Below are 13,657 nucleotides of genomic sequence, written 5' to 3' on the forward strand. Positions count from 1 at the left end.
GTTCAGAAATGTCTGCAGTTCACAGTGGCTGCGTACATTTCCAAATATCATTGGACAGTTCATTTATGGTCACGCTGTCTTTATGTAATAAAAGTTTGGGAGAAAAGAGTGTATAAATTAACATCTCTAAGCATTCACATATTGTCTCGGTGCCCACATCTTTGCAGATTAAACAAGAATTTGAGTGGCACAGGATGGAGGTTCAAACTGAGAACGTCTTGTGCAAATTCTGCACGAGCTAAAATCTGAATTAAATCAGAAACTTTTAGCTCATCCTTCTGACGACTATGCTAGTTCACTCCGTGGTGTTAGTGGGTATCAGATGATGAGCACATCTCCATGTTGAATCAAAAGCCCACTTAACAACTTTCACTTATATTTTTAGTACCTTAAAGAACTCAGAACCCTCACCAGAAGAGGTGATTCAGACCTCGTTTACTGTTAAGAGAATTTGCTCAATATTCCCCCCCCCCCTCTTTCCGCAGGCATTTATCAGACGTTGCTTGGCATACCGTAAGGAGGACCGGTTCGATGTTCATCAGCTAGCTAATGATGCTTACCTACTCCCGCACATGAGAAGATCAAATTCTTCAGGAAACTTGCATATGACTGGACTGGCAGCATCTCCCACGCCGCCAATATCCAGCATTATTCCCTACTGAAGCTTCTTAAACATGGAAGGCTTGCATGATATCGTCATGTAGTTTTGCTGCGGCGGACTTTCATCTGAAAGCGTTGGATTAGTGTTTTGACACAAGTTTAACAAATGGGGTGTTCAGACTGTGGCTCTTCTACAAATGCCATTTCTATGATTGGACTGGATCATGGTCTGTGAAGGGTACATTCATTTCAGACTCTCATATTGGAAACATTGAAGGACAGCATTACCTGTTGCCTCCAAGCAGATGTACTGTGTTTTTAAGACTGAAGAAAATGCGTGTTTTCAGGTTGCCGGGAGGGGAACACTGTAAATAGCCTTTTTAATACTTAACAACACTTTTGGTTGATACTGGAGAGCTCTAATAAGGGTAGTTTTTCATTATTTGAATAAAGAAGAAAATGAATGAAGCACGGAAGAACAGCACAGTGCCTGGACAAAAAGCTAAATAAAGAATCTTTCTTCCCAAGAAGTCAACGTTTCAAAAACCAAAGTAAAAATGAGAGACACAGCTGTGTATTGTTAATTTCTTTGGATAGAAGTGATTTAGTATTCTGGGGGCTGGGGAGAAATCTTTAAAATAACTGTTACGTTGGTTGAATGACTGTATTTCCAAAGGGATAAAAATAGCATTTTAAGTAAGGTAGCAAAAGCTAGTTTGGAAACTAGTTCAATTATTTAAATGGCATTTTGATACTTAGCGGACTTGTCAACTGATATCCGCTGCCCAGGCTTTTGAAGAGGGATCTACAAAGGCCATGTATGTAACCAAAAGCAAACAGGTCATATTCAATGTTTCTATGCAGGATAATGACAAAATTCCCTTCTAACTGTATTGTAAATTGTTGTACAGAGGTCATATTTTCAGTTTAAAAAATTTCAGCAACTTATTCCTGTACAAATGTTTAAAGTATGGCTTTTCTAATTGGATATTGTATTTTTTTTAAGTCTCATTGAAGGCGCTTTTAATTGCTGCTAAATGATGTTGCTTTTGCTTTTGCAAAAAATAAAAATAAAATAAATCAAATGACCTCCTTAAGGTGCAAGTCAACTGTACGTCCTAGAGAGACTGAAAAGTAGATAATTCATTAACAATCAAGGCATGTAAAACTGATCTGTGTTGGAACTATACAGTGCAGTTCAAGTCAGTTTCCTGAGCTGGAGCACGTTGATAATAGATGTAGAAGTTGTTTATGGTTATTCACGGTTTCTGGAAATTCTGTCTACAAGGTGGGAAGATGTTCCTCTAAAGAGATGTTTCTTGTGGCCTGTACAGATATTTTAAAATGTGAAACATTTTCTAACTGCCTTGTACGGTAGAATCTTTTTTTCAGAATGCAGTATCTCTCCCATACAAGATTCCTTTTACTGTCACATTCATAATGCTGAATACCTGTACGTAACTTTGTCCATGTTGCAGAAAGGAAGGCTGTATTACCACAAGGTTTTTTTCCCCCCATTTAATATTGTACAGTTAAACTGTGGCTCTTGTTTCTGATGTTGCAAGCCATTTTGTTTTCATTGTACATAAGGATACATTAACTGTCTCTTCAAGATGCTGCTGAAATTGTAGAGAATGTAGCCAAAACAGTAATAAAATAATGACAGTTGGAATTTCAAGTAGTTCTCAAGTTATTGCTTTGGATTGAGAAGGGCATTTGCGATAGAACTTCGTTCGTTTTCATATTGGACCACTAAGTTCTGATCTTGGAGGCTGTCCATATATTATGTGGGAACAATGGAAAAAGACACAGTACAAGTGACAAGGGCTATTATTACTTTCCCCATGTTCTACAGTGGTGATGTGTGCATTTTCTTACATTGAGATCTGTGCGTTTCAATGTCACCTGGGACTGTCTGATCCCCTTTCAGCTGACGTGCATGAGACCCACATCTCACATTATTGCAGTTGGGGACAGGAGTCTTTTGCGCAACTTCTCACTTCTAAGTACAGTCATACCTCGGGTTACAGAAGCTTCAGGTTACGTTTTTTCAGGTTACGGACCGCCAAAACCCGGAAGTACTGGGACAGGTGACTTCCATGTTTCAGTGGTTGCGCATGTGCAGAAGCGCTAAATCACACTTTGTGCATGCGCAGAAGCGCTGAATCGCAACCCATGCGTGCACAGACGCACAGCTGCGGGTTGCAAACGTGCATCCCGCACGGATCATGTTCACAACCCGAGCGTCCACTGTACTATGTTTGCTTGGGGGCATATAAAGAAGCCGGATGCTAGGAAATTCAGGAGAGACACAAAGGCAAAATTCAAACGGTGGCATTAGCTTCCATAAGATGAGGTGATGTCTACCAACTTGGATGGTTTTAAAAGAGGTTACACATTTACGGAGGATGAAACTATCACTGGGGACTAGGCATGGTTGCTATAGACTATCTTTGCATTGTTTGATTTCAGTGGACTTATAATTTCAATAATCCCATGCTTGAACACCAGATCTACATCTGCATAGATCTCCCTTGCTCTAGTTCATATTGTAATTTTGATGTTTTTGGCTGTGCGGAGATTATGAACCAGTCTTACTTGGAGCTGAATTAAGTTGCAACTATTTTTTTTTCCTTTTGCATAAAATTTCACTTTGGCTCCATGCAGGATGCGTTGAAGACTTTGTAATAGGAGCAGCAACCCCAAATATCCATTTGCCCCTTCAGTGTGTGTGTGTCTTTATTTTACCTACAAAAAACAAAAGCAGGGGGTTATAGATCTTTTAAAGATGTATTTCTTGAATTCCCCCACTAATTATCTGAAATGTGCATGTGGTTAATTTGGAACGGGCAACCTGAACAGGTAAGGATAAAAGGCAGAACACAGGAATCATGACTAGTAGCCACTGGTAGGCTTTAATGCCATGAATTTGTCTAATCCTCAGATAGATGCCATTTGGGCCTGGCATTTTGTTTTGTTGGTTTTTATTTTCCCTATTAGACCAAGTACTTGGTCTCTCATCACTATTTGCCTCAGTTCCTCAAACTGCCTTCCAGCAAAAGTTAGTTCAGTCTCAGGAATATGCCCTCTTCCTCTCTGAAGCAAATATATATATATAAATTTCATTCAGCTTTTCTGCAATCTTTTCATTCTCCTTTAGCATAGTATTAGACTCATTTGTCTTCCAAGGGTCCAACCACGTCTAGCTGATCCCCTGCCACTAATATATTTAAATATTTTGTTGCTGCCGTTCTTCAAGGGGCGCATTGTGCTTTTAGAAAATTCTTTCTTAGCATCGCTTATTGTCTGCTTGCATTCCTTTTGACCAAGTTTGTGTTCCATTTTCTTCGCATTTACACATGACTTCCATTTCTTGAAGGAAGACTTCTTGCCTCTAATAGCTTTCATAAATCACGCTGACATCCTCTTGGCCCTGATCTGTGGTATACACTCCAGCTGAGCTTTCTACATTGTGTTTTTAAACAACTCCAAAGCATTTTGGAGTGATTTGACCATCTTGACACTGCCTTTCAACTTTTTACCAGTTCTCCCCATTTTTGAGAGGCTACTTCTTTCGAAGTCACATGCAACCATGTTTCATTTTCTTGGCAACTGACAATTTACTTGGTCCATTTAATTTTATTAAATTTAATACCATTTAATTTAATAGCACTTGGTCCATATTCCCAATTTCTTCAGTTTATATCTTGCACCAAGTCCTAGTTGCTTCTCAAGATTAATATCCAGGGTTACCAACCCTCTGGGTCTGTTCCATGGCCAACTGTTTCAAAACACAATTGTGTAAGGTACAGGGGATGCGGGTGGTGCTGTGGTCTAAACCACTGAGCCTCTTGGGCTTGCCAATCAGAAGGTAGGCGGTTTGAATCCCCACTACGGGGTGAGCTCCCATTGCTCTGTCCCAGCTCCTGCCAACCTAGCAGTTTGAAAGCACACCAGTGCAAGTAGATAAATAGGTACCGCTGCAGCGGGAAGGTAAACGGCATTTCCGTGCGCTCTGGTTTCCGTCATGGTGTCCCGTTGCGCCAGAAGCAGTTTAGTCCTGCTGGCCACATGACCCGGAAAGCTAGCTGTGGACAAACGCCAGCTCCCTTGGCCTGAAAGCGAGATGAGTGCCGCAACCCCATAGTTGCCTTTGACTGGACTTAACTGTCCAGGGGTCCTTTACCTTTTTACCTGTGCAAGGTACCTATAAATTATGCCTCTTTTTAAAAAAAAATATTAATTGCGTTTCTGATATAATTCCATGTCAACTAAATATGGACAAAAATAATACAATAAGAAAAGAACCTCTAAAATAAAAAAGAGGTTGCAATTTAAGATTTCCAAGAGTAAAACAAAACATTCCTTAGCCGACTTCCTCTTCTCTCCTTCCATGGTTCCCTTAATCTCCTCTCACGTTTCCTTGGTTCACCACGTCTATCGTAGTAACTATTTTTATAAACTTTAGTTATTTCTTACACTGCTGAAAATCTTACCATCCTGCTAGGTGGATTGTTTGCTTATAGTACTTTTTCATTTATTCAATAAACAATATCCAGTCCTCCTGAAATTTTACCTCTTTGTCATGACTGGAAGACAACGTCTAGCGAGCCCATGTGAGGGCCATTGAAATCACCCGTCATTGCAACATTTCCTCTTTGGGCTGCTTCCTTGATTTCATTTGTCTCAAGATCTCTCTGAGTATTTTGATCAGGGGAACAATAGCATGTACCCAATACCAAATCACTCAGAGCCCAGTGTCACCACCCACAACGATTCTGTGGAGGAGACCACCCCTTTGGGGATTTTTAGCTTACAGGACAGAGTGCTCTGTTTGATGTATCGATGGACAGCACATTCTTCCCTGTTTCCTATACAGTTTATATCCAAAGATAACACTGTCCCACTGGTTCTCTCTGTTCTAGTTATGTCCAGTTATGTTTAATATTTCAGTGCTGTTCTCTTAAGACAAAGCACTGCACCCATCTTGGCTCAAGAGACTTCTAGCATTAGCATAGAAACCCTTGTATACAGTGTGTCTCTTTTCCAATGTCTTTGGCTCTCTGAATCGTTATCCTGCGCCCCTTTACTCTCAATGCCTAACTCTACACCTCTCTTATTTATTTTTTCATCATTTCTCCCCATATTCATCCCAAGGGGGGAGGTTGGTTCTGAACTGGACCCTCCTCAAATCCTGTCAACTTCCCCCCCCTACCCATAATCAGTTAAAAAAGCTACTTGGCCACCGTGTTGATTTGAAGAACAAACAGTCTGGTTCTTATCCTGGTTCATGTGGAGGCCATCTCTTCTCTATAGGCTTCGCTTATCCCAAAATATTCCCCCATGCTGAAAATCCAAACCCTTCCACCTAATACTTTTTTTTTCAGCCGGAATTCACCGGAACTCAGTTCTGGCACCTCACAGTTAGGTGCCATTGCCATTCTAAGAGAACGAGGGAATCATTCATGGTGAGTTAAAGGAAGGTGAGTTGGTCAATAAAGGTAAAGGGACTCCTGACCATTAGGTCCAGTCGCGGATTACTCTGGGGTTTCGGCGCTCATCTCGCTTTATTGGCCGAGGGAGCCGGCGTACAGCTTCCAGGTCATGTGGCCAGTATGACTAAGCCGCTTCTGGCGAACCAGGGCAGCGCACGGAAACGCTGTTTACCTTCCTGCCGGAGTGGTACCTATTTATCTACTTTCACTAGCGTGCTTTCGAACTGCTAGGTTGGCAGGAGCAGGGACCGAGCAACGGGAGCTCACTCCGTCAGGGGGATTTGAACCGCTGACCTTCTGATCGGCAAGTCCTAGGCTCTGTGGTTTAACCCACAGCGCCACCCATGCATTGGTCAATAGCGGGGAACAAAAAGCCCCGAGGAACAATATCCCAATACATTTATTAGAATTACAGTGCCAGAATGTTGTGAAGAAGCTTTTGAGTTCCTCGGACCTCACCAGGCAAGATCTTTTCTTACTTTATTTATTTATTTTATAGCTGCCCCATAAAATAAGTTCTCTGGGCAGCTCACAAAGAGTTCAAGAAACAGTAGGATCTTCAGGGGTGAAGAGGAAAGAGAGAGGGGGTGCTTTTTTTGTTTGCCACAAAACACAATTCCAGCAGCATTGATGGAATTGTGGTTGCCTTCTTCTCCAAAGGCTATTGATGGTGAATTGTATAATGAGCTGAACTTCAAAGACTCGCTAGGACTACTGAATTTGTTCAGTATGCAAGTCCAGTATTCTGCTAACTGAAAAATGCCTATAATCAAAATAAAAAAAATCCTTCCAGTAGCACCTTTAAGACCAACTAAGTTAGTTCTTGGTATGAGCTTTCGTGTGCAAGCACATTTCTTCAGATACCAAATGCCTAGACAGAGTATCTGTGTTTCTGCTTGCTCTATAAGTTTGTGAGTGAGAATGATCAGCTTCTTGTCTAGTGTTATGTTTTCAGAGCCTTCTATATAAGTGGTTGCTGGTTTTTTTAAAAGTGATGGGGACCTCTTTTTTAAAAAAGGGTTTAAGAATTATATTATGCAAGCATGGGAGCTGGGAATTGTCAGAATAACTTGCAAGGTTGCAGGCATCAAGTTGTGGCTCATCAGGTATGGGGTATTGATCCATAAAGGTGATGGCTGCATACTATAAAGGTATCACAGTACCAAGCATTGTACTCTTCTATTTAATTGTATTAACATCAACTTTCTTAAGTAAAACAGGCTTCATAATTGGAACAATCAGCAGCTTGAGTGGCAGCTCAATTAATCAGTAGAATTGGCAGTGAAATCTCTGATTAATTAAACGCTTAACAAATTTAATACTGAAATGATGCCTTTTTAAACTAATGCTTTCCCACTCAGCAGGCTTCTGTTTGTAATTAAAGTTGTCTTTAACATAATTGGAAATGAGAACCTCCAGTAGAATTTGTCTTTGGGAAAGATGATAGTGAAATGGATGTCAAAGCTGTGGTTTACTAAACCAAAAAAATCATAAAATACTTTTCAGATAAGACCACTTATTTTTCAGCAACCTGTAGCTGGCTGGAAATAACTGTGTCCCTGAACATGTGCAGAGTACCTTTTCCAGATCGGTGGAAAATTGCAGTCAACCACTGTGTGTCTGGTAAGAGCGGGAAAAACTTTTGGCTTCAAAGGCATGATTTTCATATTCCGCAGATGAAGTGTGGTATAGAAATTTAACTCACCTAGACAGAATGATCAACTTCTATAGAAAATTTATGTGATTCCACTGATGTTAACTGTGTCTGAAGCAACTTAGTGACTTGGGTTAATCAAATATCTTGAATTTCAATTGGTCGCTTATTTTTAATGTGATGCCCAATGGGAGCCAAACTAGACAGGATACACATTGCATAGTTTGTCCTTTTGTCCCCTTTTGTGGTTAATTTTAACTTTATATTTCCAAACAGGTAACTGTACAGATATAAGAAATGAAACCAAGTAAGGAAAAATCAAACTGATCCCACTTCAACATTAATCCAATCACCTTGAGCAGACATATAATCAAGGTGTTAATAATAATAACAAAAACCTGATAGCTTGTCAAAAGGGCAGTTTACATTAATTAATTTACATGGCAAGAACAATACATATCAGGAGAAGTGGAATTTTATGATTTCCAGATCCTTGCCTAATGTGATTGGGGAATCTCTGTTGCCATCTTTTTATGTTAGCAAAACTAATAACATCCGACCACACTTTAGCAACTTTTATCTGGTTCTGAGAATCCTTTTAGAGCCCTTAGTTTTGCATTAATCTCTCTGTTAAATGCTAGGTACCATTCTTGGTGGCACCAATATTCCAGAGTTTCCCTCTTCAGTTCCTTCAGTCATTTTTATTCCAACTGTCATCAGCAAAAAGCTTTGCTATCTGTTTCTGAGTTTGGGGTTGAGTTGAGGTCCATCAAGGCTAGCTGTGGGTTTTTGTCCACAGACTGCTATATAACCTCCTAAGGTAAAGGTAAAGGGACCCCTGACCATTAGGTCCAGTTGTGACCAACTCTGGGGTTGCAGCGCTCGTCTCGCTTTATTGGCCGAGGGAGCTGGCGTACAGCTTCCAGGTCATATGACCAGCATGACTAAGCCGCTTCTGGCGAAACCAGAGCAGCACACGGAAACGCCGTTTACCTTCCCGCTGGAGTGGTACCTATTTATCTACTTGCACTCTGATGTGCTTTTGAACTGCTAGATTGGCAGGAGCAGGGACCGAGCAACGGGAGCTCACCCCATCGCGGGGATTCGAACCGCCGACCTGCTGATCGGCAAGTCCTAGGCTCTGTGGTTTAACCCACAGTGCCACCCGCGTCCCAATATAACCTCCTAGTTTTCACCAAATGCACAATTCCAGAAATGGTGAGCCCATGGGCAGGACCACCACATATGGTGATAGGTACCAAGTTCTCCAGTATAGCACTGGAACTCATTAAATACAACCATGTGGTATATGTGCTATCTTTAGCATAGATTATTTGACCGGGGTTGATGCTGTTTATACAACTGATTTATTCCACAAATTAACTGGGTCAATTTCCTCATTTTATATACCCCAATAACTCCTGTTCCCAATCACACTCCCTTACCATTTAAGAACAGGCGCACCCCAAACTGTTGTCCAGTAATACAGTATACAGTTTGGAAAACATACCCTTTGATTTCAGCAAAAAAAATTGTGATCCAAAAGGGATCCACTGTTTTGTGGGCTTGATCACTATTTTAGGATGCACAAAAAGGTTGCGTGCCTGCTTCTTTGTTGTTGTTGTTTAGTCATTTAGTCGTGTCCGACTCTTCGTGACCCCATGGACCAGCGCACACCAGGCACTCCTGTCTTCCACTGCCTCCCACAGTTTGGTCAAACTTCATGCTGGTAGCTTCGAGAACACTATCAAAACATCTTGTCCTCTGTCATCCCCTTTTCCTTGTGCCCTCCATCTTTCCCAACATCAGGGTCTTTTCCAGGGAGTCTTCTCTTCTCATGAGCTGGCCAAAGTATTGGAGCCTCAGCTTCACGACCTGTCCTTCCAGTGAGCACTCAGGGCTGATTTCCTTCAGAATGGAGAGGTTTGATCTTCTTGCAGTCCATGGGACTCTCAAGAGTCTCCTCCAACACCATAATTCAAAAGCATCAATTCTTCAGCGATCCAAATGATATTGCCTAGAATTGGTTGCAGTTCTGGACTCCTATGTTTCCAGCATTTCACCAACGTGTTTGTAAATCGGTTCTCTGTCATTTTCTGCATTTGCAGTGCAGCAGATGTCTTACTTAGCACAATAGGAGTCCTCCTGTCAATTTCTTCTCCTTCTGTATCCACCTTCTATGTGAACTATCTAAACAGAGAGATGTTAGATAATAACATTGATTAGCTTCATACAATGCTTCCAAGTCTCGATTGCCCTAAATCTGTGGGAGTTTGGTTCAGTGGGAACAGAACATACGCAATGTAAAGACGAAATAATAAATTCTGTTAAAATGTTTGCAGGTCTGTGCTTGTAAACATGCAATAATATATTCATTCAACTGTTTTCTGACTGTAAACTGTCTCTCCAGGGTGTGGCAATCATCCCATTTGTGGCTATGAAGAAGAAAGCATTATTATTATTTTTTACCTGATTTGTACATCAAACGATTCAGAAAATGGGTTTATTTTGGAGTACCTGTCCTATCGGCTTCCTCTGCTTTCTGTGGGTCTTGGAGAAGACTGTACAGTGGTACCTCAGGTTAAGAACTTAATTCATTCTGGAGGTCCGTTCTTAACCTGAAACTGTTCTTAACCTGAGGTACCACTTTAGCCAATGGGGCCTCCTGCTGCCACTGCACCGCCACCGCATGATTTCTGTTCTCATACTGAAGCAAAGTTCTTGACCTGAGGTACTATTTCTGGGTTAGCGGAGTCTGTAACCTGAAGCATCTGTAACCTGAGGTACCACTGTATTCACATTACAAGAGAGAGAGAGAGAGAGACTCAAACTGAGGAAGCTTTTTCTAACCCCTAAAAATGGGGCGCTACTTTCTGTGCCCTTCAGCCACTAAGCAATGCCGCTCAATTTGGGCTCTATTGAATTTCTGCTTAGTGCATGATCTAGGATTTGTATTTTGATCTGGATTAGGGCATGCATGTGTGCTGCTGAAAAATCATTCTCACCACCACCACATGCCCCCAATAGTGATGTTTCTGTTAAGCTCTAGCTTGGTTCATATAAAAACGACCATATTTCACTGGATTTTTGTTCTTTGCCTAATAAACAACCTGCGAGCTTTGTTTACAGCTGGATGGAATTGGTTGCATTTTTACTTTTATAGAAAAAATAAGTGTATTATGGCTGCAGGATTAGGGGCAACCTAAGATCTGCCTCAGGACACGGGTGGCGCTGTGGGTTAAACCACTGAGCCTAGGGCTTGCCGATCAGAAGATCAGCGGTTCGAATCCCCGTCAGTCCCTGCTCCTGCCAACCTAGCAGTTTGAAAGCACGAAGTGCAAGTAGATAAATGGTGGGAAGGTAAATGGTGTTTCCGTGCGCTGCTCTGGTTCACCAGAAGCGGCTTAGTCATGCTGGCCACATGACCTGGAAGCTGTACGCCGGCTCCCTTGGCCAATAAAGCGAGATGAGTGCCGCAACCCCAGAGTCGGCTGCGACTGGACCTAATGGTCAGGGGCCCCTTTACCTTTACCTTTAAGATCTGCCTCACCTAGTTGAGCGATAGCCAACATGATGCTCTCTAGATGTCGTTGGACCTCAGCTTCCATCAGCTCTTGCCCACATGCCCAATGGTCAGGAATTATTTGAGTTCCTTACTTCTGGCCTCATCTAATTGAGACTGCATTGTACGATTTCTGTTTTCAACACCAAATCTGATCTCCCCTTCACTTTATCTCTCCCCCTATCCAACCCTCATCTTGTCATCCGGCCACATGAAGAGTTCTGTGGTCTCAAGAGCTTGCTAGCTTTTGTCAGGACAACGGGGAGGATGAAGAGTATCCCAGTGAGGAGTGTAGCTGGAATTGGGACACACTGGGGCAAGCTGGGGATGGGGAAGGAGAGGTTGGTGTAGGACAGGCACCCCCAAACTCGGCCCTCCAGCTGTTTGGGGACTACAACTCCCATCATCCCTAGCTAACAGGACCAGTGGTCAGGGGTGATGGGAACTGTAGTCCCAAAACAGCTGGAGGGCTGAGTTTGTGGGTGCCTGGTGTAGGAAGTGCTCCCAGGGAGACAGAGGATGGCAAGGGGATGGGGTTCAGTGCACAGGAACCAGAGCAGCAGGACCCACTGCTAGGGCAAGAGGGGCTCCTATTTCCACAAACACAGCAGGCTCTGAGGTGTGGGGCGCAGTGGGGGGGTGCTGTAGGAGGCTGAGGCAGGCAAGAGCCCACAGCCCAGCTTCCTAGCTGGCCAGGTGGGGCTCGGTATTTCTGGGAGGAGGGGTGTGATTCCTCAGTTGGAGAAGTCTTGGAGCAGGTGAGGGTCACTTGCCTCATCAGGCCCAGGTGTTGCAATCAGCCTGCGAAGTCCAACAGGGAAGCAGAGCTGAAGGGCTGTGTCTCCTCAACTGCCCATGTTGATGGGCCTCAGCTTGTAGGATCTCTGCGGGGCTAGACTTTGGCTCAACCCTGGACTGGGGACTTGACCTATTGACTTGCCACCAGGTAAGCCAGGCTTTCAGGACACTTTGGTTGCTCCTAAGAAGCCTGACCGTAGGTTTTGAAATAATCCTCGAATTGTTTAGTGCAAGAGAGGCCTGTCTGTTTGGTGTTCCTGTTGGGTACGTTCTGCATAATAATTTCGCAACCCTGTGGCTGGAGGGCAGTTAAGACACCTGGCAAACCTTCTGACGTAACGCAGCTTTGGAAAAAGATCCAAGCCACTGGTTGATTCAGGCGATTGAACAAAACATGTTTAAGTAGGTACACGCATGGAAAACTCATGATGTCATGGAGGAAGCCCTGCCAACTCATCTTCAGAGATGCCTCCTTCATGCTCGGTTGGAGTCTGTGGTGAAATAATCTTTAGCAGTCTGATGGTGGGACTTTTTTTATTGGCACCTGTCTGTCTCAGGAGACAATGGAGAAGTGTGTCTTTGCGGGGTGGGGTCGGATTGTTGGAAGACTGCAGCTCCTGTTGTGGTTGTACAGACATGTTTAGTTGCAGCTGGGGCAGATGAAGGCGTCCGGTTGTGCTACTGCAGATGCACCGTGGCATTTCCTGCATTTTCATGAGGTCTGATGACCATCATGGTCCCTTCCAACTCTACCATTCTCTGATTCCACATGGAAGGCTCACACAAGGAGCAGGTTGTCTTAAATTAACAATACAGTGGTACCTCGGGTTAAGAACTTAATTCATTCCGGAGGTCCGTTCTTAACCTGAAAATGTTCTTAACCTGAAGCACCACTTTAGCTAATGGGGCCTTCTGCTGCCGCCACACCGCCGGAGCACGATTTCTGTTCTCATCCTGAAGCAAAGTTCTTAACCTGAAGCGGGGTCTGTAACCTGAAGTGTATGTAACCCGAGGTACCACTGTAATAATAAATTTTATTTATACCCCGCCCTCCTGGGCTCCCGCCAGGCTCAGGGCAGCGAACACCAATAAAATTACAATAAAAACATAATAGACAAAATAATAATAAAGCAATTTAAAATACAGGTTAAAATGCAATTTTAAATGCAGCCTCATTTTAAAAGTAGCCCATAGGTCAAAACCATAAGGGGAGGGAAACATAAGGGTCAGACTGAGTCCAAGCCAAAGGCCAGGCGGAACAGCTCTGTTTTGCAGGCCCTGAAGAAAGATGTCAAGTCCCGCAGGGCCCTAGTCTCTTGTGGCAGAGCGTTCCACCAAGTCGGGGCCAGTACTGAAAAGGCCCTGGCCCTCGTTGAGACCAATCTAACCACCTTGCGACTTGGGACCTCCAAAGTGTTGTCATTTGTGGACCTTAAGGTCCTCTGTGTGGCATACCAGGAGAGGTGGGCACGTATGTATGTGCGTCCTAGGCCACATAGGGCTTTAAAGGTCAAAACCAGCACCTTAAATCTGACCCTGTACTCCACT

The 13,657-nt window shown here is 43.2% G+C and overlaps 1 protein-coding gene across 2 annotated transcripts in view; it reads left to right on the forward strand.

Annotated features, from left to right (window-relative positions):
• The window catches only part of TLK1 (tousled like kinase 1), a 69,632-nt gene extending 67,354 nt beyond the window's left edge, over window positions 1-2,278 (forward strand). For both annotated transcript variants that reach the window (XM_081023908.1, XM_081023909.1), the window contains exon 21: window positions 486-2,278. In XM_081023908.1, the coding sequence (XP_080880034.1) occupies window positions 486-662 (177 nt within the window). In that variant the 3' untranslated portion in view covers window positions 663-2,278. The remainder of the gene's footprint in view (window positions 1-485) is intronic.
• Window positions 2,279-13,657: the final 11,379 nt, after the last annotated feature.

Source organism: Podarcis pityusensis (genome assembly GCF_964106645.2).
Source record: "Podarcis pityusensis genome assembly, chromosome: 1".
Classification (NCBI taxonomy): Eukaryota; Metazoa; Chordata; class Lepidosauria; order Squamata; family Lacertidae; genus Podarcis; species Podarcis pityusensis.